This window comes from Staurois parvus, unplaced genomic scaffold (assembly GCF_062004578.1).
Source record: "Staurois parvus isolate SC_StPar_1 unplaced genomic scaffold, SC_StPar_1.0 ptg000418l, whole genome shotgun sequence".
Taxonomy (NCBI): Eukaryota; Metazoa; Chordata; class Amphibia; order Anura; family Ranidae; genus Staurois; species Staurois parvus.
In genome coordinates, this window is record NW_028318214.1 from 1,349,031 (window position 1) to 1,373,464 (window position 24,434).

The 24,434-nt window shown below is 42.0% G+C and overlaps 1 protein-coding gene across 4 annotated transcripts in view; it reads right to left on the minus strand.

The window, feature by feature from the left end:
• Positions 1-24,434, minus strand: part of SGCE (sarcoglycan epsilon) — a 110,229-nt gene that overhangs the window by 22,452 nt on the left and 63,343 nt on the right. For all 4 annotated transcript variants that reach the window (XM_089687139.1, XM_089687136.1, XM_089687138.1 and 1 more), the window contains 3 exons: positions 21,975-22,173; positions 13,633-13,795; positions 9,492-9,703 (listed from right to left, as the gene is read on the minus strand). In XM_089687139.1, the coding sequence (XP_089543265.1) occupies positions 9,492-9,703; positions 13,633-13,795; positions 21,975-22,173 (574 nt within the window). The remainder of the gene's footprint in view (positions 1-9,491; positions 9,704-13,632; positions 13,796-21,974; positions 22,174-24,434) is intronic.

Sequence of the window (24,434 nt, forward strand, 5' to 3'; positions counted from 1 at the left end):
TTCCCACAGGTTCTATACTGCTGCTGTGCACTGTGCAAAAAACACAAACCACAATAATGAATAAACCAGCGCAAACATAGACCTCTACACACCATCAATACAAAAAGTGCATCATAATAAAATTAATAAAATGAATAATATTAATAAAAATCAATAAAAATTAATAGTGAAAGTCCACAGAAAACACCAAAAAGATTTTTTTGTCCGTGAAATATATATATATATATATCAAGTGAAAAAATATTAATCAAAAGACTTTCTTCTTTCCCAAAGACTCTTCAAATACACCAAAAGAACTTCCACCTTCCACTCGTGAAACCAACATCAAATACACTCACCAGATTTAGGTGAATGAGACGCTTTTTAGGAATTTAAGGGATCCTAAGCCCTCTTTGCTGTTCACTCTAAAGGGATCTTCAACGATACAAATAGGCTCCACCGTTCAACCAGGAAGAAAAAAACTTACATAGTGTGATATTGCCACTTAAAATCATTATTCAAACTAAAGATTATTACCGCTTACATTTTTTTCTCTTTCAAAAGGCATGTTTATTTAAAACCAGCATCTTTCAGACCAGTAATGAAAACTGTTTTTGCCTCCTCAGAACTCTCACATCACAGCCCAGGATACAGCAGCAGCTATACAGAGAAAGATATTCCACAGATCCCAGAAAATGGCCGCTGGAACGCACCGCTCGGCGTGCGTTCCACTCACCGGACGTGACGTCAGACGTACGGGGTATAGACCGGAAATGCGTCAACATTTATCATGGCAATATCACAATTTCCCTCCTCTATTTATTTGTATCGTGGCAATATCACACTATGTAAGTTTTTTTCTCCCTGGTTGAACGGTGGAGCCTATTTGTATCGTTGAAGATCCCTTTAGAGTGAACAGCAAAGAGGGCTTAGGATCCCTTAAATTCCTAAAAAGTGTCTCATTCACCTAAATCTGGTGAGTCTATTTGATGTTGGTTTCACGGGTGGAAGGTGGAAGTTCTTTTGGTGTATTTGAAGAGTCTTTGGGAAAGAAGAAAGTCACTTGATTAATATTTTTTCACTTGATATATATATATATATATATATTTCACGGACAAAAAAATCTTTTTGGTGTTTTCTGTGGACTTTCACTATTAATTTTTATTGATTTATATTAATATTATTAATTTTATTAAGATCCACCACTGAGCAAGTGGATCCACTGACGGGTCCGCCCCGTGTGAAAGGGGCCTTTAACCTCTTGGTTAAGTGGCACACCAGTAGGAGGTACTACAGCAAAAATGACTTTTTGAAAAAAAAAAATACCATTTGCAGCTAAATCACATTTCAGACCCATTTCAGAAGTGGTTGGGAGATCCCTGGTGACTTGATTGACCACATAAAATTTAAACAATCTTGGGTCTGATCTTGGGTTTGGAATGGATTTTTAGAGGGAACACCATGCCCTTTTATTTTGCTGGCTGACATTATTGATCATGTATAGTTATGACCATATGTGGTCAGTGAGGTCACCTGGGATCCCCCAGCCACTTTGTTTTCCAGACCTTTATCCAAGCTTGCAGCCAGGAAAAGAGGGGCAGTGAAGCATGTGGCCATCCATCCAGAACCATACGAGGCCATGTCATCCCCCTGGCAAGGCACCATGCCCCTATGTAAATAAGAAAAAGGGCCTCTTCCTCACAACCCTTACCCTGTGGTTGTGAGGGTTTGTGGAGGGGGAAGGATTATCGGAATCTAGATGCCCTCTTTGAAGAGCCCCCATCCTTGAATGGGTAATGGTACATAGCCCCCTTTTTACTCACAAAAAATTGAAATATACAGTAAATGAACACACAAAGTTTTATAAAGTCCTTTATTAACAAAAAAAATGTCCCGTGCTGTAAAATCTGTTGTCAATGATGTCGTCCAGCGATGTAGATCTACATCAATCCCAATAAATGATGATCTTGCATGGAAATCCTCTCCCAACAGACTCTCACTGCAAATCTGGCCATTTCAATCACTAGGGCTGAACCCTGCGTTGCCCCAAACTCATCCCTGTATGTACCCTAATACACACTGACAGGACCTTCAGGAAAAGCTTAAAGTGGAACGTCACTCTCAATCAACATGGACTATTTTTAATCCCTATACTGCTAGCATAGTAAATAGATAGGAAAGTGTATCATATTTACCCGTTTTAACTGTTTTTTAAATAGTTTCAGTTACTTCCTGGTTCCCATGCCTAGGCAAATGATGTCATACATCCCAAGAGTCTTCAGGAGGGGAGGAGGGGTTTGTCTCAGCTAAGCACACTCTCCTGCCTGCTTGCCTGTGCTAAGGGCAGATGGATTCCAGGAAGTAAATGCTACACAAATCATCTGCCCTTACTCAACATGGCCGTGGCCAGAAATGCCAGGAGGGTGCTTGTCAAAGTGATTTCTCAGCAAAATAAAGCGTGGAGACACGAATGGATATATGTGTTTGCTTCGAATGTTAAAAATAAATTAAATAGCATATTTGGTGAGTGGTGCTCAGGTGTAGTGTAGTTCTGCTTTAAAGTGGACCTAGACTGAAAAAGTGAAGATTTGCTATGTTATAGGGGAACATTTACAAATGTTAATTGTGCCTAAGCAGTTCCCTGAAAATCTATGTCCCCTCTGGGCCCTCTGCATTGGCCCCTCCTATGCCCTGTGGATTGGTGGAACCACGTCGACATTAATGCCTGGCAGTACTAGAGTCGTTGGTTCAAATCCCAACCACGGCACCACCTGCCTGGAGTTTGCATGTTCTCCCTGTGCCTGCGTGGGTTTCCTCCGGGTACTCCGGTTTCCTCCCACACTACAAAGACATGCTGGTAGGTTTATTGGCTCCTATCTAAATTGTCCCTAGTATGTGTATATATGAATGTTAGTTAGGGACCTTAGATTGTACGCCCCTTGAGGGTTAGGGACTGATGTGAATGTACAATATATATGTAAAGCGCTGCGTAAATTGATGGCGCTATATAAGTACCTGAAATAAATAAATGACTTGATTCATGTCAGCGGCTATATACATTTTTATCATGCACAAGAAGGTCAGTAATGATGCGGATACAAATATGGTGTATATTTCTGATTATACATTGATGTCAATGCCATGCATAGTTTGTAAATGATAATACAATCTGAATGCATAGAAAGCACCCCGAGGAAGAAGGAGACTTTGAAACGTGTCAGTTGCTGTACCTCTGGACTATCTATGCAGTTTGAATATCTTCTATTCTGCTCTGTAGTAATGCCTATGTATAAATATTGTTTGTAGCCGCATTTTTTCCTCTCCATGGTTCTTTAAACCACCATTTTTTTAAATCTTTTATAATAATAAAAATCTTGGAATTGTTATATTTATATATATAAAAAAATATTGTTTGCTCTTTATGCAGCCTTAAAAATTCCACTCAGTAAAAGGTATTCCCGATTGTCTGAAAATCTGTCTTTTGTCTTGAATTCCTGAAAATGGTCAGTTCAATTCCTGTTATATGAGTGTGCCTAGGCACCCCTGTACCTTCAGCCTCATAACTATATATCTGCAGTGTGAGATCTAAGGCACTGCTGCCTCTGACTGCTAGATGTGGAGTGAGAATTGGTGATGTCACTACTGTGATGTTCACTGTTCTCCTTGCTGGAGGTTCTGACATGAGGAAGCAAAGCCCTGCCACTACCAAGATGGCCGCCTCCATACAGATACCCAGTGCAATAGTAAGTCAATGGAGAACGATCAGCTGCAGAGGGACCACAGGCAATACTGGTGACTAGTTCTTATATTTACAATGTTATAGATTATTTGGGCTCTCGGTTTGGGCGTGGAACCCCAATAATCTCCCACTGACAACTGCTCCCCTCAACTATTGTCCTGCTGTCACAGAAAGCGAGGGGCAATGTCCTCATTGAGGTCCACAGACCACGGTAACATGGAGATAACAGAAACATTTATTGTTACTACCATCTAAAAGTAATAAGCATTTGCTGGCGTTGGGATTTACACCAATTCTGAAGGCAGAAGCAGCACAAGAAGCCAGTGCTGTGCACTAATAGAATTTCATTTCTAATTTTTAGTTTTAAAGAGTACTTTTGTTGAGAAAAAAATATTGCCCTTTGGGTGATCTATATACATTGCAGGGATTTTACCAAACTTTGTGGCAGATTCCTACTTTTTGTTATTCTGAAGAAATAATCTGTTTGTTTGTCTGTGTCCATGTGCACAGTGAATATGTATGGGAGTGATTTTCTGAATATCAATCAACTGCTGCACCTGCAGGGCTCTAATGAGGAAAGTGGCAGTGTCTGCATCCCTTTAAACCTGACTTCCCTTTGGGAGTATCTCACCAAAAATGACATTTTTGTTGCAGGGGATGCCCAAACTCTGACTTGTATCTTCGTGTAGACTTTTGGAAAAATCAGTGAGCCAATCACACAAGCAGGAAATTACATTTCTGGAGGCGTTGTGTACATCATCTGTATACAGAACACCTCCAGGTCGCCATGTTGCATTTTACAGAGAATTACAGAACTACAGATTGAAAAGGAAAGGTCATTATTAAGAACATTCAATTACAATATGACTTGAATAACAATTGAATATGCTACTTTTTTTTCTTGCTCATTTTTTTCCCCACAAAACTGGAGTTACCCTTCAAGAAATGAAAAAAAATGCGGTGTGCTATCTCATCATAAATAGAACCATAAGCTTTAGAAACACAAAGTGACAGTCCAAGGACATTTATTTCCAATATTAAACTTAAATTAAAAAAAAAAAATTATTGGACTGTCACTTTGTGATTCTAAGTCCTCATGCACACTGGACCTTTTTACAGCGGCTGTTTTTGGCTTTTGACATTTTTTTCTACAGCCAGTAACCCCCCAGCATGTTATCCTATGTGTCCATACACACATAGACTGGAATCAATGTTTTTTGGCTGGAAAAAAACCCAGGACTAGTGCGTCTCTAGGGGAGATTTTTAGCTGTAAAAAATCTCTAACGCTGAAAAAACACAGCAAACCGCGGTAAAACGCAGCAAACCGGTGTTTTTGGCCATTTTTTTACCAAAAAAACGCTAAAAACACAAATGTGGAAAAACGCTGCTAAACGCTAATAAAAATTATATTATATATTATACTTACCTTGATGGAGTCTAAATGGATCAACCATCTGATGAATGAATATTATCTGGATTGATCGGTTTGCTGATGAATCTTCCACATCTACTGATGTTTGATTGATATGCTGATTAACCCCTTCCCGCCGGCGCCTCCTGGCCCTTTAAGAGTTTCTGAAGCCGGGAGGCGGGACGGACAGGGCGGGGTGGGGTTTAGGGATCATGTGGCCGCCGTGGCGCATCATCACGGCGGTCACATGATCGGGAAAGGTCCTGATCGAAAGAGCAGACTGGGACCTTTCCGTGAGTACCGGACATGTGTGCTGGGAGCGCGCAGGGTGCGCGCTCTCACCACATATGTTTTTTGTTAATTGCACGCAAATGTGCGGCCGCTCGGCATCTAGGTTCAGACGCCGGGAGGCCGCACATTTGTGTGTGGCCGGTGTGAAGAGGTTAAACACCAGCATCTGGTGAGTTAGCACTTTGATTTGGTGTTGAGCACAAAGGAATTCACGGTTGTAGCGAATATATTTTTTGAAGAAAATCATATATGGACTACACTTTATTATGGACTTATTTTTGATGTCTCACATTTTTTGCACATATAACTTTTTTTTGGTGGCAGTTTTTTATTTATTTATATATCGATTTATTTATTTTGTTTATATTTATATATTATTTAAGGGCATATATAGTTTTGAGAGCGCTGCTTATGGTATTTCCATTTATTTATATACTTTTTTATTTGTCTAAAACAGCACCTCTAATCACATATTTGATGAACAGGAATTTGATTCTTAGTGTATCATGTCAGTTTGGCACGGTGATATGTGCTATTAATTGATTGATCTAACAATTTGTCAATTTATTTAATATATTGATATCTATTTTATTCTAGCCTATATACATAGTTCAAAAACGCTAAAAAAACTCCTGCTTTTAACATGACTTTACATAGCTATCGTTACCAGCATTATCAAAACGCCCTGTGCAGGGGTGGACTGACCATTGGAAAACTTGTGCACTGCCCGAGGGCCCGGGGTCAGTAGGGGCCCCATGACATGCTCCTGGTACCTTTCTCATAGGCTTTTTTGAGTTTGGGCAAGGACACAGGGGCCCCATGATCCCCTATTCCCCGGGGGCCCCATGAGTTGTCAGTCTACCCCTGGCCCCGTGTGCATGAGGGCAAAAGCTTCTGGTTCTATTTATGATGAGATGGAGCACCACATTTTTTTCATTTATTTAATTTTGAGTACACCAGAGTAGTGAGTGCAGCAATCTTCTTCCCTGATGTTATCACTGTAGTTGGAACATAGCAGCGCATAAGTGTTTACCGTTTGCATTACCCTTCAAGAACATTCGTTCACTTTTCTAATGGTTGGAGGTGTCAAATCGATGTTTGTTTTTACTTCAGTGATGAGAAAAATGTCAAGAAGCAGGATGAAATTTTTTTTTTCTCTCAAATTTCTAGCAGTGTATGGGGCTTTCATTGGGGAAAATCCATTCACTCCAAAATCAAATGTTAAAAGAAAGCTAAATTTTGCAATACTTTCAAACAACATTTGTCAAGTTATCGAATGTGCTGAGAATTTTGATACAAAAGTTTGTTGGAAGTTCTGCCAGTGTATGGCCGGCATACAAGTGCCGTTATGACCATACAACTGATCAGGGGCGGACTGACCATTTGGAAACTCGGGCACTGCCCGAGGGCCCGGGGTCAATAAAGGGCCCCATAAGATGCCCCTGGTATCTTTTTCATAGGCTTTTTTGAGTTTGGGCAAGGACACAGGGGCCCCATGATCCCCTATTGCCCGGGGGCCCCATGAGTTGTCAGTCCGCTCCTGCAACTGATCAATCCTTGCATCTACAATGATTACATGCAATAAAATTGAAAATCACAGATCTTCCATTTGTTTGATTTAGTGAGCTCTGGATGAATTCAGACTCTGCGAAGACGATCATATATATTTATAATGACTAAAATATTAAGTAGATTGAAAAGTGCAGAACAAATACCCAGGGGGTCTATTTATAAAAAAAATGTTTTAAAATCTGCTTTACGAATGTTCAAGCATTCGCACAGCCAGCATGAATATTCACCATATTGTGTGCAATACATTTATTTCCTATGATCTACAGCCAGTGGCGTCCCTAGGTGGGTGCGGGGGGTGTGCGCCGGGTGACACCTAACGCACGGGGTGACACCAAAATTAAAAAACAGCAGAAATTATATTTGTGTCGGTTGGCTGGACCCTCTCCACAAGCTTTTGCAAGGCAGTGGCACCAAATTCTGGATTGATCATTCATTCCACATTAATAATAAGTGCTGGGATTAAGGAACAGGAAGGAACTGGCAGTTGCGAACTGCGCATGTGATCGAATCTAACATCGTCGGAGGCTCAGAGTCAGAGCCAATCAGCTTCACTGAAGTTTGCAGCTTTGAAGACCAGAAAGAGAAAGTTTTAAAGCAAACCGACGATCCCCGCAAGATGGATCGGATCTGCGGATTGGAGGGCATAATGGATCGTAGACCAATCCATTATGCTCCCCAATCTGCAGATCTCATCCATCTTGCGGGGATCGCCAGCTTGCAACCTATACTACAGGACCAGTCAGTTAACCCCAACTGATCTTGCAACACCGGTCTGGGGGTGCGATGGGGACACAGGGAGGGGAACATCCAGCCAGGCTGTGTGTGCACGACAGGGACCGCCCACCTCTGGAGAGGTGACACCAAGTGTTACCGCACCGGGTGACACCAATCCTAGGGACGCCCCTGTCTGCAGCTTCATCTAGTGGCCCTAAAGTGGAATTTTCTAATTAGTGCATTCCAGGAAAATACTGCATTATGACCCCCTTGTTTACATTTATTAGTTAATTTCCTGTAGCATTCCCTGGAAGTTACATTGTATCTCTTGTTACAACTTATGTATTTCCTATGCTGTACAGCGCCATGCACTGATCATAATGTGGTATCTTCCTATTTGAGGTATTTCAATTTCAGGAAACTACTGCATTATGGTCACCATTAGTTACATTTATTTGCTAATTTCCTGTAGCATTCTCTGAAAATGTTACACTGGGGAAGATTTACTAAAATGAGTGCACACAGAATCTGGTCTGGCTCTGCATAGTAACCAATCAGCTTCTAAGTTTTATTGTCAATGCTTAAAGTGGAGCTCCACCCAAAAGGGGAAGTTCCGCTTTAAGGACTGCTCTCCTGCTCCCCATTAAGGATTGGCACCTTTGGGGAGCGGATACCCGAATTTGATAGGTACCCACTCCCACTTCCGGTCTGATCGCAATTGGAAACATAAGGTGTCCTCCCTCCCTCCCTCCCTGTAGTCTTTTGGGACACTTGACAGGTCCCAGAAGACTACAGTGCCATTGAGGAAGCGCAGCACTTCTGGCGCATGCACAGTGGATACCCGGCTGTGAAGCCGCAAGCTGTCACAGCCGGGTGCCCACACTGAAGATGGCGGCACCAGGGAGAGAAGACAGCCAGTGAAACCAGCCGTGGTGAGGACACTGCCGGACCGAGGGACAGGTAAGTGGCTGTATTTTAAATGTCAGCAGAAACAGTTTTTGTAGCTGCTGACTTTAATTATTTGACAGCGTGAGTGTTACTAAACCAGCGTGAGTGTTACTAAACCTGCAACAGTGAAATCAGTCTGTATATGCAGGAAAAAACTGCATTATGGCCACCAGTGGTGGCCATAATGCAGTATTTTCCTGAAATGCCTCAATTATAAAAACACTACATTATGGTCACTTGATGGCGCTGTGGAGCCTAGGAAATACATACGTTTTTTGTAACAAGAGATACAGTGAGGGGGATGTACTAAAAATGGAGCACACAGAACAAGGTGATGCTGTGCATAGTAATCAACCAGCCAATACATACATTTTTGTAACAAGAGATACACTGTATTTCCTATGCTCCCCTGCCCCATCTAGTGGCCATACTGAGGTATTTTACTACTGCATGATGATAAAATAACATTCAGTCAGAAGGGAAAATGGCTGACAGAACATTCGTTTTTTTCCTAATTCGGACAGAATGAATGTAGAAGTAGATTCCCTGGATGAATGTCTATGCAGATTATTTATAAATAGGCCCCTTGTTCTAAATGGCTGGTATATAGAACAGAAGGCACAGGAAACAATGACAAATGGAAACGCTATTTGCAATCAGAAGTCTTGGCGCAACCCATGTCTGGTAAAACATTTTCAGTTTTGGGGGCCAGAAGTAGAAATAAAACCCAGTTTTGCATCAGGTCTCACCAGGTTTCTGCTCACAGCTATAAAACATCTGCAGCTTAAATAAAGTTGTGTGACTTTGAATAGTCGAATAAAAACGGAGGCGACTCACATTCCTTCTCTCCGGCAGCACATGATGTAGCCGAGGATGGCAAACAGCACCAGAGCCACGGCAGAAGGCACAGCCAGGGTGATGAGGAAGTCTACATAGTAATCCCGGGCCTTCAGGGACTCTGATGGCGGCTTATACTCCCCAACGTCCGGCAAGATCCCTTCTCCGCGCACCACTTCCTGCGTGATCACCACTTGTTTTGTTCTGTCCACCTGGAACGCACAAACATTAATTCATGTGCATTTCCCACAGTAGAAATACAGAATTCTATAGACTGAGGGCCAGTTCACACTACATGCGTTTCACCGCTTTATGGTCACTTGATGGCGCTGCGGAGCCTAGGAAATATATATGTTTTTGTAACAAGAGATACAGTGGGGAACATGTACTAAACTTGGAGCACACAGAATCTGGTGCGGCTGTGTATGGTAATCAGTCACTTCTAACTTCAGCTTGTTCAATTAAACTTTGACAATAATGCAGGCCATAGATGGGGAGAAAACCGGCTGATTTTTCGTTAAAAAACGAAAAATCGGTTGTTCAAGCGGCCGACGTTACCAGGAATGGTAAAAAAAAAAATCGGCCGATTTTCATCCCGTCTACAGCCGGCAAAAAGTGTCCCTGCAGAGAGCTCCGCTATTTCTTTGACATTTATAGCGGCTGCAACAATGTATCTATTTGTATCCATTTCGGATACAGATGTTTTTATTCGGAAACAAATTTCGGATACATTGTTGCAACTGCTATAAATGTCAAAGAACTGTCAAAGAAATAGCAGAGCTCTCTGCAGGGACACTTTTTGCCGGGCCGGAATTCTTCTTCATCCTCTTCTTCCTCTTCTTCTTCATCTTCTTCATCCTCTTCTTCTTCATCTTCTTCATCCTCTTCTTCTTCATCCTCTTCATCCTCTTCTTCTTCATCCTCTTCATCCTCTTCTTCTTCATCCTCTTCATCCTCTTCCTCTTCATCCTCTTCCTCTTCATCCTCTTCATCCTCTTCCTCTTCATCCTCTTCCTCTTCATCCTCTTCCTCTTCATCCTCTTCCTCTTCATCCTCTTCCTCTTCATCCTCTTCCTCTTCATCCTCTTCTTCTTCATCCTCTTCTTCTTCTTCCTCTTCTTCTTCTTCTTCTTCATCCTCTTCTTCTTCTTCATCCTCTTCTTCTTCTTCCTCTTCTTCTTCTTCTTCTTCATCCTCTTCTTCTTCTTCATCCTCTTCTTCTTCTTCATCCTCTTCTTCTTCATCCTCTTCTTCTTCATCCTCTTCTTCTTCATCCTCTTCTTCTTCATCCTCTTCTTCTTCATCATCCTCTTCTTCTTCATCATCCTCTTCTTCTTCATCATCCTCTTCTTCTTCATCATCCTCTTCTTCTTCTTCATCCTCTTCTTCTTCATCATCCTCTTCTTCTTCATCATCCTCTTCTTCTTCTTCTTCTTCATCCTCTTCTTCTTCTTTTTCTTCTTCTTTTTGTCTTCCTCTTGCAGGTCACAGCTCATGCGCAGATTTTTAATCAGTAAAAAGATCGGCTGATTTGCCCATAATTGCCACGAAAATCGGCTGATCGGCAAAATCGGCCGATCTTTTACCAACTTTACCGATAAAAAAAATCTGCCAAAATACCGAAAAACATCCGAACAATTAACCCACTAATGATCCGAAATCGGTCGATTATATTTTCGGCCGAAAAATCGGCTGATTTTCGACCCATCTATGGCCTGCATAAGGCTACGTTCACACTAGCATTGTCAGCAGGCGGCAGACAGGCGTTTGGGAAGCGTTTTTACCACTTTCCAAACGCCTCTGAAAATTCTGCACATTGCAGCACACAGTGCTGTTCACACGGAAGCATTAGCGTCGTGTCGCGGCAAAACGGACGCCTCTGGTCGAGTCAGGAGGAGTTGAAGCCTCCCATTCAAGTCTATGGTGCGGTGCGACGCGGTTGTGAGGCGTTTGCGGAGTGTTAACACCATTTAAACTTCATTATAGGTGTTTGTGGGGCACTTATAATGCTTGGCAAACGCCTACCAACCACCGCAAAACCGCGCATATGGCGTTTTTGGAGCATTTGCGGAGCGTTAAAAATGCTTCACAAACGCCGGTCTAACGCTTGTCAAACGCTATAGGGGTGTTTGGCAAGAGTTAGAAAAAAAGTCAAGTGTGAACGCGCCCTAAAGGCCAGTTCAGACTACATGCGTTTCAGTTGCTTTTTTTCTGCATGCAAAACGCACAGAGAGTAGGTTACATGGTTGTCAGTGTCATAGTTCACATCAGTGCTTGCAGTTCCACTGTGTTCTGGTTACAGAAAAAAAAGTAAAACAGGCTTCCATTTTTTTTGCACAGAACTGTACTGAAATGCGGTAAAACGCATACAAAATGCACCAAAAACACACTGGAACGCACATGTCCCTATTTGAATTGAATAAAAAGAGGGGAAAATTAAATGGAATGCAAAAAAAATGCACTGTAACGCATCACAAATGTCCATGTGGAAACACATTTAGAACGCATCCGGACTGCGTTTCTATAGTGTGAACCAGCCCTAAGGTCAGTTCACATCTATGCAGGCTGCATTTGAGCCGTTTCTGTATTGCGTTTTGTGTTTTTGCGCTTTGGTTTTTTTTTTTTTTTTTTTTCTTGTTGCTAGGCAGATTTGCAGATGTGTTCAAAAAAGTCCCTGACCCTTTCCAAAAAACGCACCGGTTGAAAACGCACAGGTGTGAACATGTCCCATAGGAAATCATGTTAAATGGACTGTAGTGCGTCTCTGCAAAATGGTGTGAACCTAGGGGAAAAAGGAAAGGTATAATTGTTTTAAAAAGAAAAGTTTTAAATCTGTTTTTGTTTTTGTTTTTTTACTATAAATATACAAATTTATTTACAAATAAAACTGTAATCCATAGCACAGGATTCACAGAGCACTATGAGTTTTCTAAAGTAAGAGCCCTGCAGGAGCTGCACAACACAAAAGAACAGAGAAGGCGCACCAGCTGAGCGCACGACCCCAGCGGGACCTTTACTTAGTATAAAAAACAGATGTACTGTATACTCACAAGTGACATAAAATGAATGGCACATAAATCGACCAGAAAGAAAGGATGGTCTGGTCCCCTAGACTGGTCCCTTTGAGAGAAAGATAATACCAAGGCTGACACGTTTCCAGAGGCGATCCCCAGATGTGGCTCTAAGGAAGAGGGGATCGCCTCTCGAAATACATCTGGGAAGACCATTCAAACTTATGGTACAGAGGAGGGCTGTAGTGGCATATCACCTCCCACGTCATCTCAAATTCCCTCTGAAAAGCGATCTACCAGAGGGAGGGGGAAGGCTGCCACAAGTGTGAATGAGCTCTAAATGTACTGTGTTTTTTAAATACAAACAGTGTAAGTACCTAAATGTGACCTGGTATCAGAATCTTTCAGTCCATGTACAGCAGGGCTGGAGTGTGAGAGGGAGAAGCAGCGCAAGGAGCTAGGCAGTCCATGTGCTGACAAGAAGCATGCTGGTAGAAGGAGAGAGCAGAATGACAGAGAGATGAGCTTATCGCTGTGTTGTTTTTCCGGTCACAGGTCTAAGATGACCTGGGCTCAGAGGAAGGGGGTTGAATGATGCTGGCCATCAGATTGAGGACATCTAATGAAAAGTACTACAGAACTGAAGGTGAATATTACAAAAAGAGCTGGTTTTCTTCTTTTATCTTTGAATGGGCTATTCATTTTTAAACTTTTATTTCTGGAGTTCTGCTTTAAGATTTAAGAAAAAAAAAAAAAAAAAAAAATATATATACAGTATATGTGTGTGTATATATATATGTATATGTGTGTGTGTATATATATATATATATATATATGTGTGTGTGTGTGTGTGTGTGTGTGTGTGTGTGTGTGTGTGTGTGTGTGTATATATATATATGTGTGTGTGTGTGTGTGTGTGTGTGTGTGTGTGTGTGTGTGTGTATATATATATATATATATATATATGTGTGTGTGTGTGTATATATATATATATATATATATGTATATATATATATATTTTTTTTTTTTAAAAGCTGAGTTTATGCGATTCTCTATAACGGAAAATATCGGCACTGGGTATCAGATGGTATTTCGAATGGCAGAAGGACATTACAGAAATGTGGACCCACCAGTGATATCTTGCACCAGTCTATGTGGAACTGAGCTCGGAACTTTTTATCACAGCTGATGACTGGCTCCATCTCTTGGCTGCACCTCAGCTGGTTCTGAGGGTTCTCCACCTCCCGAAGACACGAAGAGAACGGGACATCTGCTCCAACCATGACGTAGACCCTAGAGAAACAGGAAATTGTTTCAAACTTTCACTAATGGGGGACATCACCTTCACAGTACAGCCTTTAAAGGAAAAGTAAAGGGCTGATGGGACTTCCTCAGGACTTCCTCAGACCTTGTTCACACTTAACCCTGTCACCAACTTAAAGATATTAAAGGTAATAGCACAGAAAAATCAAGTATTTAAATTCTTACCTGCAGGGTTTCTCTATTCCATAAACAATTTTTATAAATTAAATAAAATATAAATAAATAAATAAAATATAAATAAAAAATTAAGTCGCACATTGATTTCACATTGAGTGAGGCACCTAAAATGGATCATTCATTGTGTCCGAGCGCAGGTACATAAAAATCATAATAAAGATTTCAAACCTCCTATGGATAAGGTGAGATAAAAAAATCACATTTTCTAAATGTATATAGAAAATTCTATTTATTATGAAAAATGAAATTCTGCCTGAAAAGGTGAATTTATCCTTTAAGCCATAAAGAACCGAAATGTAAAATAAATTTCAACATGGATAGTTTCAATATAACACGATCAAATGAATTACATTGGGGATCTGTTCACACCATAGAAATGTAGTCCAGAAGCGTTCTGCAAATGCGTTTCTGTGTGCGCATTTTTTATGTGTTTTTGAAGCGTTCTGGTGCATTTTTCACCCTCTTCTTAAATAAGGACATGTGCATTTTGGTGCATTCTGGTTTTACTGTGTTCCAGTACAGTTGAGTGCAGAAAAAAATGCAGCACGTTCTACTTTTTTTCTGGAACTGGAATGCACTGGTGTGAACTATGCCCTTGGAAACCATGTAACTTATTATCAATGTGTTTTTGATGCAGAAAAAAAAAACACACTGGACTGCATGTGGTGTGAACTGGCCCTTTAAGTATCAAGTCCTAAGTCACTGCAAACAACATTTAGAGATGCTTTAAAAGAAAAAATATAAAGGTCTGGGTACTTTTTTAGTTTATGGGACAGTTCATACCACATGGAGTCCAGTCCAATGCATCAAAAATGCACCAAAAATGCACTGGAACACATCTAAACACATCAAAAACGCATCGGAGCACATCAAAGACATGCACACAGAAATGAATACGGAACATATCCAGACTGCATTTCTATGGTGTGATTTTTGTATGGTTGTATCCAGGGGCCGGACTGACAACTTATGGGGCCCCCGGGCAATAGGGGATCATGGGGCCCCTGTGTCCTTGCCCAAACTCAAAAAAGCCTATGAAAAAGGTACCAGAGGCATCTCATGGGGCCCCCTACTGACCCCGGACCCTCGGGCAGTGCCCGAGTTTCCAAATGGTCAGTCCGCCCCTGGTTGTATCGCCTCCTCATCACCTGCTTTAACCCCTTGATCACTGCACTAGCGTATAGTAACCATGTGCACTGCATGCACCTGCGGGGCGTTTGCAGAGCAGCCCCATTCAATTCAATGGGTCGCATTCGCCGCCTGCTGTAAGCAACTGGGTTATATTTCCTATCACAAAGCAAAGCATCACTGCCATAGCCAGGGGTGGACTGACAACTGGGGCCCCCGGGCAATAGGGGATCATGGGGCCCCTGTGTCCTTGCCCAAGCTCAAAAAAGCCTATGAAAAAGGTACCAGGGGCATGTCATGGGGCCCCCTACTGATCCCGGGCCCTCGGGCAGTGCCCAAGTTTCCAAATGGTCAGTCCGCCCCTGGCCACATCATACAGTTTGTAACCCCCCCTCCCCGGGCCGCTGTTTCTGCAGCTAAAGGGAGTAGCAGTTGGGGGCATCACCCCTATAGCACCCTCAGGCTGCTGGTCCTTGGATTGTTGTTGAAGATTGTTGCATAATACCTCGCAATCTGGCAGATTTGACACCCCCCTCCACCCACTATACACATTTATTTCCATTCCCTATGCCATCTGTTTGACAATATTATTAGCAGCCCTCCTAGGGGCCACGCCTGGCCATCGAAATGGTCCCTGTTGCCTTTCATTCAATTCAAAATATTAGTTTTCCAATTTTCCTTGGATTCCAAAAATTGGGGTTAGAGCACATTTTGGCAGATCGGCTCATCTCTCACCATAATAAAGAGAAGAAAATGAAAAAAATTAGATTTATTCCCTAAAAACAAAAAAGAAAAAAAAAAGAGAACAGCATGTTGTTGATCTCCAGCAAGCAGCCAGAGCTGTCAAGAAGTCGTGCCATTTGCCTTCCCCCTAATAACAGCATCTCAGGCTTCTGTGCAATTATTTAGGCGTTATTGATGCATGACTGCCGCCATTACAAGTTGGAAGAAAAAAATGGAGTCATCCCTTCTTTTTATAGCCTGTAGAGGCGAGGGGGGGGGGGCACAGGAAAGTGGGGAGCAAGAAAATATACAGAAAATATACACGAGTCTGCCCTTGTGCTGAGAAAAACAATGTCACGTTTTGTTTGTAGGAAGAGAGCAGAAATGGTCGCCGAAATATTCTGACGATATTAGGCTCAGTTCACACTGTGGGTTCTGGCTGCGGGTGCCGGAATCGCATTGGACTGCTCTTTGGAGACGCAGGGTTGACCTTTATTTGGAATGGTGCCCCCGTGCATCTCAGTCTGTAGTGCGATTGTGGGTGCAGGAACCGCAGAGAAAAAGAATGCGCAAAAAGACCATGTGGTTTCCCTGCAGCCAGATTTTCAAAAAGGCACATGCACCTTTTTTTGTGCGGAAACACAGGCACGGCAGCTTTTTCAAATGAACGGGCTGCTGTTGGAGGGTTTTTTTTTTTTTTTTTTTCAAATGAATGGGCTGCTGTTGTAGGGTTTTATATGAATGGGCTGCTGTTGTAGGGTTTTATATGAATGGGCTGCTGCTGTAGGGTTTTATATGAATGGGCTGCTGTTGTAGGGTTTTTTAAATGAATGGGCTGCTGTTGGAGGGTTTTTTAAATGAATGGGCTGCTCCTGTAGGGCTTTTTAAATGAATGTGCTGCTGTTGGAGGGTTTTCAAATGAATGGGCTGCTGTTGCAGGGCTTTTTAAATGAATGGGCTGCTGTTGCAGGGCTTTTTAAATGAATGGGCTGCTGATGGAGGGTTTTTCAAATGAATGGGCTGCTGATGGAGGGTTTTTCAAATGCATGGACTGCTGTTGGAGGGTTTTTCAAATGAATGGGCTGCTGCTGTAGGGCTTTTCAAATGAATGGGCTGCTGTTGTAGGGTTTTTATATGAATGGGCTGCTGTTGTAGGGCTTTTCAAATGAATGAGCTGCTGCTGTAGGGCTTTTTAAATGAATGGGCTGCTGTTGTGGGTTTTTTTTTTCATGAATGGGCTGCTGCTGTAGGGTTTTTTAAATGAATGGGCTGCTGCTGTAGGGTGTTTTTTAATGAATGGGTTGCTGCTGTAGGGTTTTTTTAAATGAATGGGCTGCTGTTGTAGGGTTTTTTTAAATGAATGGGCTGCTGTTGTAGGGTTTTTTTTAAATGAATGGGCTGCTGTTGTAGCGTTTTTTTAATGAATGGGCTGCTGTTGTAGGGTTTTTTAAATTAATGGGCTGCTGCTGTTGGGTTTTTCAAATGAATGGGATGCTTGTTGTAGAGTTTTTCAAATAAATGAGCTTCTGTTGTTGGGTTTTTTAAATGAATGGGCTGCTGCTGTAGGGTGTTTTTTAATGAATGGGCTGCTGCTGTAGGGTTTTTAAATGAATGGGCTGCTGTTGTAGGGTTTTTTAAATTAATGGGCTGCTTCTGTAGGGTTTTTTTAAATGAATGGGCTGCTGTTGTAGGGTTTTTTTTTAAATGAATGGCTGCTGTTGGAGGTTTTTTTTTAAATGAATGGGCTGCTGTTGTAGGGTTTTTCAAATGAATGGGCTGCTGCTGTAGGGTTTTTAAATGAATGGGCTGCTGCTGTAGGGTTTTTTAAATGAATGGGCTGCTTCTGTAGGGTTTTTTAAATGAATGGCTGCTGTTGGAGGTTTTTTTTTAAATGAATGGGCTGCTGTTGTAGGGTTTTTCAAATGAATGGCTGCTGCTGTAGGGTTTTTTAAATGAATGGGCTGCTTCTGTAGGGTTTTTTAAATGAATGGCTGCTGTTGGAGGTTTTTTTTTAAATGAATGGGCTGCTGTTGTAGGGTTTTTCAAATGAATGGGCTGCTGCTGTAGGGTTTTTAAATGAATGGGCTGCTGCTGTAGGGTTTTTTAAATGAATGGGCTGCTTCTGTAGGGTTTTTTAAATGAATGGCTGCTGTTGGAGGTTTTTTTTCAAATGAATGGCTGCTGTTGTAGGGTTTTTCAAATGAATGGGCTGCCGTTGGAGGGTTTTTCAAATGAATGGGCTGCTGTTGGAGGGTTTTTCAAATGCATGGGCTGCTGTTGGAGGGTTTTTCAAATGCATGGGCTGCTGTACACAAGCAAACGTGGACCGCACAATCTGCAACACAGTGAACCAGGTCTCAGTGCTTGAGGCTCCCTGCACAGAGGCTTAAAAAAACGCTGCTCTTAGAGGAATTTAGCGTTTTGCCTGTAGAAGCAACCAATGTTATCCTATGTGTCCATGCACATTAGATGATCTATTCTGGAGGCAGTTTTCAAACTCAGCATTTAGAGATAGAGAAAAAAAACCCTTCTGTTTTGTGTTTTTGAGAGCGTTTTTCTGGCAGAAAAAACACTAAACACTCCCAAATGCTCACAAGTGCTAGTACAAAAAAAACACTAAACACTCCCAAATGCAGTACAAAATAAACGCTCAAAATTAGCTTTTTTTTCTGCCAAGGGCACTGGTGTTTTTTAAGCCAGAAAGCATGGAACCTTAAAGAGTTCAAAAAAAAAAAATCCTCTCTAGGTGATCTTTGCCCACCACCCCATAGCAGATGTACTGCTACAGTGCAGCTGCGCTGTACAAAATCACGTAAACATATGTGATTTCGCATTTCCGGGTAGGGGGTACGCCGCCCTATCCGCACTGCTATTGGCTCCTGAGGATGTCAATCACCGAGTCCCAGCTGGCGATTCCCATCTGGGACTCGGTGATTGTTGGCGAAGCTGAGAGGGGAGAGATTTGTGTGTAAACAGCACAGATGTCTCCTGTCAGCATGGACATGCCGCTTTGTATCTCTGCACAGCAGACGGACAGAAAGCAGAAGGTCTGCTTAGTAAAACAGCACACAATAAAGTCACTGCCTAGCACGCATTTAACCCTTTGATCGCCCAGATGTTAACCCCTTCCTGCCCAGTGCCATTAGTATAGTGTCAGTGCTGTTGCTGATCGCAACCAATACTAGCATAAAAAAAAATATATATAAAAATTCCAGTATGTATACCGCCATTTGTAAACGCTATAACTTTCACGTAAACCAATTAATTTACACGTATTGGGATTTTTTGTTAGCAAAGACATGGAGCAGAATACATTTTGGCCTAAATTTATGACTATTTGTTTTTTCATTGGGTATGTTTTATAGCAAAAAGTAAAAAAAATTGCTTTTTTTTTTTCTCAAAATTGTGCACCCATCAACAGACCCGGGATCAGCATGGCAGGTGCTGCTGGGTGGAGGGAAGGGAGATCAGTGAATGTCTGTTCACTGATCTCCCTTACCTGTTACTGACCCGATATTAATGTGTAAAATGTCACCCCTGGGTCCTGGTGTGGCCGGGGAAGAAACCAATGGAATGTGGTGTGCATCCAATTTGCTTCATTGAAGGACAGGTGAAACATCAGGGGACTGGTCAGGGGGCTTGTCAGGGGGCTAGTTAGGGGGCTAGTCAGAAGGTTAGTCAGGGGGCTAGTCAGGGGGCTAGTCAGGGGGCTAGTCAGAAGGTTAGTCAGGGGGCTAGTTAGGGGGCTAGTCAGAAGGTTAGTCAGGGGGCTAGTCAGGGGGAAAGTCACGGAGATATTCGGGGGGATAGTCAGAGGGTTAGTTAGGGGGATAGTCCAAGGGTTAGTTAAGGGGCTACTCAGGGGCTAGTCGGGGGACAGTCAGGGGGACAGTCAGGGGGACAGTCAGGGGGACAGTCAGAGGACTAGTCAGGGGGACAGTCAGAGGACTAGTCAGGGGGTTAGTCAAGGGGCTAGTCATGGGGAGAGTCAATGGGCTACTCTGGGGGCTAGTCAGAGAGCTAGTCATGGGGATAGTCAGGGGACTACTCAAGGGGCTACTCATGGGGCTAGTTCCCTGGCTGTCATAATGATGCTTTCTGACTCTCTGGCCTGGGAAACAGTACAGAGAACCCCAGTCTGACCTAAAAGACAAAACTGCATGCACCTGTGCATTCATAGATATCTCATTAAATATAATTTTAGTGCAGGTAGTGTAATTTCATGAATCACACTTGATATCAGCATCTTTTAATACATTATGTACAGCAGGGCTCAGAGAAAGGGGAGGGAAAAGCAACATAAGCAGCCAATCATGTGTGCTGAAGTGCAAGGAGCATGCTGATGGGTGGAAAGAGCAGAGTGAGCAGTGTGCTCCTTCTCTTTTCACTGACTTGCAAGTAAAACTGCAGCAGAAGGAAAAAAATCAGGTCTCCTCTCCTGACAGACAGGATTTTTGCTGAGTGGCAGAGCTGTGTAAATCTCCAGACTAAATGGACAAAAATACAGATCCTTTGGCTGGTAAAACAGCCCCCATATCTATATTTTATATATGTATTTGGCTGCTTAGCTTTAATAATTTTTGTCTGACGCTCACTTACAGCATGCTTGTTCTGGCGATGTGACTTAAAACCTATAAAAACTTCATTTTGAATTGGCTACTGATAGACCACAATGGAATAAAACTATCTGTATCATTTTTGTAGATGACTGCATACTTTAACCTCCCTGGCGATCTGATTATTTCAGATTTTTTGTGCTGAAAGCGGTACCATTTTTTTGCAAGGAAATATGTAGTTTTTTATTGTAGGCTGTAATTTTTAGGAATAACTCACTGAAATCTGTCCAAACAAGAGTCTAGTAAACATCCCGGGTAGGATAAAATTTGAAACACGAAATCATAAATTATAATTTAATAAATAATCATAAAAAATAATAATATAATAATAATAAATTTAATTCAATAATATAATCAAACCAAAAACACTGAAATTTGAAATAGAGCGCCAAGTTCGCACATCGCTGAGCAAAGTCGCAGAATCGTTTTCAGTGTCTGATGATGAATTTCCCCCACGAATCATTATCACTCAATTCTGCAAGTGGTTCTGATTTACTATCGCTGTTCTCTAGCCGGTCTAAAACCGCTTTTGACCTAAAGGGACGCTTTTTGGACACCATGGACGTTTCTCAGTTTCCAGGCAGAAAGAATAGTAAAAATGCAGGCTGGGCGCCGGACAAAGCACTCGGGACAAAATGTATGTGAAATGGTTTGAAACAGCAATGTTTTACTATGTAAAATTAATTTAGAAAAAAATGACATTTTTTAAAATTTTCAAATTTCCCGCCGGAGGAGATGGCCGGGGACGCTGCAGGGGACACATTGCAGGAGCGAAGGACAAGGTAAGTGCTGCAGGGACTCCCTGAGCAACGCCTCATGCTAAGCCCGAGTGTAGCTCGGGGTTACCGCTTTTGGTACTGAAATTTTACCCCGAGCTACACTCGGGAATACCGCCAGGGAGGTTAAGTAGCATCACACCTAGCATCAGATATATTTTCTCTAAGTCCATGCATGTTAAGTGATGTGTAAGTGTAACTCTTCCAGCTATTTTTTAACTCTCACAGAGATCACAGTACTCCCCCTGCTTTTCTCCCCAGAAGAACAGAGCCATCTTTCTTCAGGCATCATCCAGGGTCACCATCTATTTCTTGGACTAAGATTTTCAGTTTAGAAATGATACAGTCATATAAATTCCAGTGCCTGTGCAGTTCTTGGCTGTGTTCACAAATCCCTGACACAGATCAGCCCCTGCAGCAGCCTTTTAATACAAAGTTACAATGTTGCAGTCTGATTACTGATTGAGAGGAGACTAAGGAAATGTTTCTTCCTGCCTGCAGCAGACTGATGGCATCATCTTAGCCTGGCAAAGTCTCTGCATTGAAGCTCAAGGACAGCTTTTTTTTTTTTTAGAAATGGTGGAGCGTTTTAGAATAGTGACACGGATTATTGTAACATAAGGACTTTTATCACTTGTAAAGTTAGCGACAGGTCCACTTTATGTTTACAGCAGCTTTAGGGACATACTGAGTATCAGAATGTAAGAAGTTCAGTAAAAATCAGCTTACCCCTCCTTCATGTCATTGATGGGTAGAGGCACTCGGCCCCCCCTGTCCAGCGCAGAGGTGATGTTTATTGCGTTCAGGCGGTCGGGCTGCCAAACATTTTTCACCGCTCCGAGGAAATCCCCCAGAACCTCGCTGGCCAGCATCTCCTCCACATTCATGTTTTTAATAAAGAATTCCGCTTGGTATGGGAGAGGAAAATCTGTTATAAGACATACAGAGAAGACTGTGAGAAGAATATACAGTATAATGTATATAGGAATATATATCACAATAATAGGGCAGCACAGTGGCTACATGGTTAGCACTTCCACCTGGCAGTAATTGGGTCGTTGGTTCGAATCCCAACCACGGCACCACCTGCCTGGAGTTTTCATGTTCTCCCTGTGCCTGCGTGGGTTTCCTCCGGGTACTCCGGTTTCCTCCCACTCTCCAAAGACATGCTGGTAGGTGAAGTGGCTCCTGTCTAAATTGTCCCTAGTATGTGTATGTATGAATGTGAGTTAGGGCGCTTAGATTGTACACCCTTTGAGGGTTAGGGACTGATAGGAATGTACAATATATATGTAAAGTGCTGCGTAAATTGACGGCGCTATATAAGTACCTGAAATAAATAATGAATCTATCTATATATACTATCTATTATATACTGTGTATCATATATACAGTGCTCAGCATAAATGAGTACACCCCTCTTGAAAAGAAACATTTTAATCAATATCACAATGAACACAGGAACAATTTCCAAAATTATGACAAAACTGAGTTTTATAGAACATTTGTTTAGCTCATTACATGAAAGTAAGGTAATAATATAATTTAGATTACAAAATATTCAGTTTTACCAAAATTAGTTGATGCAAAAATGAATACACTCCACAACAAAAACTACCCCATCTAGTATTTAGTATGACCTCCATGATTTGTAAGGACATCACCAAGTCTTCTAGGCATGGAATGGACAAGTTGGTGACGTATTGCAACATCGATCTTTTACCATTCTTCAAGAATGACCTCTTTTAGAGCCTGGATGCTGGATGGAGATCGATGCTCAACTTGTCTCTTCAGAATTCCCCATAGTTGTTCGATTGGGTTCAGATCTGGAGACATACTTGGCCTCTGAATCACTATCACCCTTTTCTTCTTCAGAAATGCAACAGTGGCCTTAGATGTGTGTTTTGGAACATTGTAATGTTGGAAAAGTGCACGACGACCAAGGGTACAGAGTGATGATAGCCAGGGGCGGACTGCCCATTTGGAAACTCGGCACTGCCCGAGGGCCCAGGGTCAGTAGGGGGCCCCATGAGATGCCCCTGGTACCTTTTTCATAGGCTTTTTTGAGTTTGGGCAAGGACACAGGGGCCCCATGATCCCCTATTGCACGGGGGCCCCATGAGTTGTCAGTCCGCCCCTGATGGTAGCATCTTCTCTTTCAATATAGAGCAGTACATCTGTGAATTCATGATACAATGGTGATTTTCTTCAACCCTTCTCATCAGAAGACGCTCCTGTTGTGGTGTTGACTTCCGTGGATGGCCTGGGTGCCTCTGTGAGATGGTTGCAGTTCCATCTTTGTTAAATTTTTGTATAACTTTTGCTACAATATTGATAAGTAAAGCTTTGCTAATCTTCTTGTAGCCTTCACCTTTCTTGTGTAAAGAAATGATTTTCTTTCTCAGGCCTTGTGACATTTCTCTTCCATGTGGTGCCATTGGTGACAGCATGAAATGGGAAGGGGTTTTCTTAGTTGAGTAACACCCTTTTATAATCAACTGTCTGCTGGACACCTGTTTAATGAATAATTAAACTTACCTGTAGTTGAATTCTTGTTAATTAGGATTTTGTTGTGTAAAATTTAGCTTTGCTCCTAAGACTTTCATTGGGGTGTGTTAATTTTTGCAACATGGTCTTGAATGCATTTGTTAGGAAAAATACTTTTTGGTGTGTGCAAATTAACAAATCGTGCTTGCAATCAATGGCCCACATTTGTGGGAGTATTTTGTAGTATAGTGTCCCATAGAAAATGTTGAGTCTAAAAGGAAAGTAAAGGATTTCTAACAAATCTGTTGGGGTGTACTCATTTATGCTGAGCACTGTGTATATGTATATATATATATATATTCTATTATCTACTGTATATCTTTCTCTGTATATATACAGCTTATTTTCTCAGAGAATAGGTGCAGGTACTCCCCCCTTCTGAGTCACCCTTGTCTCCGCCTCCTTTAGTTCCACCCCCGTGTTTTGCCACTTTTTTCAGTGTTAGAGCGTTTTTACAGAACAAAAACACCAAAAGCCAAAGACAGCCGCTGTAAAAATGTCCAGTGTGCATAGACAAAAGTCTTCCAGTTCTTTGAGATTTCTGGGCTGTCTGTCACGCACTGCTCTTTTAAGGTCTATCCATAGATTTTCAATTATGTTGAGGTCAGGAGATTGTGAAGGGCATGGCAAAACCTTCAGTTT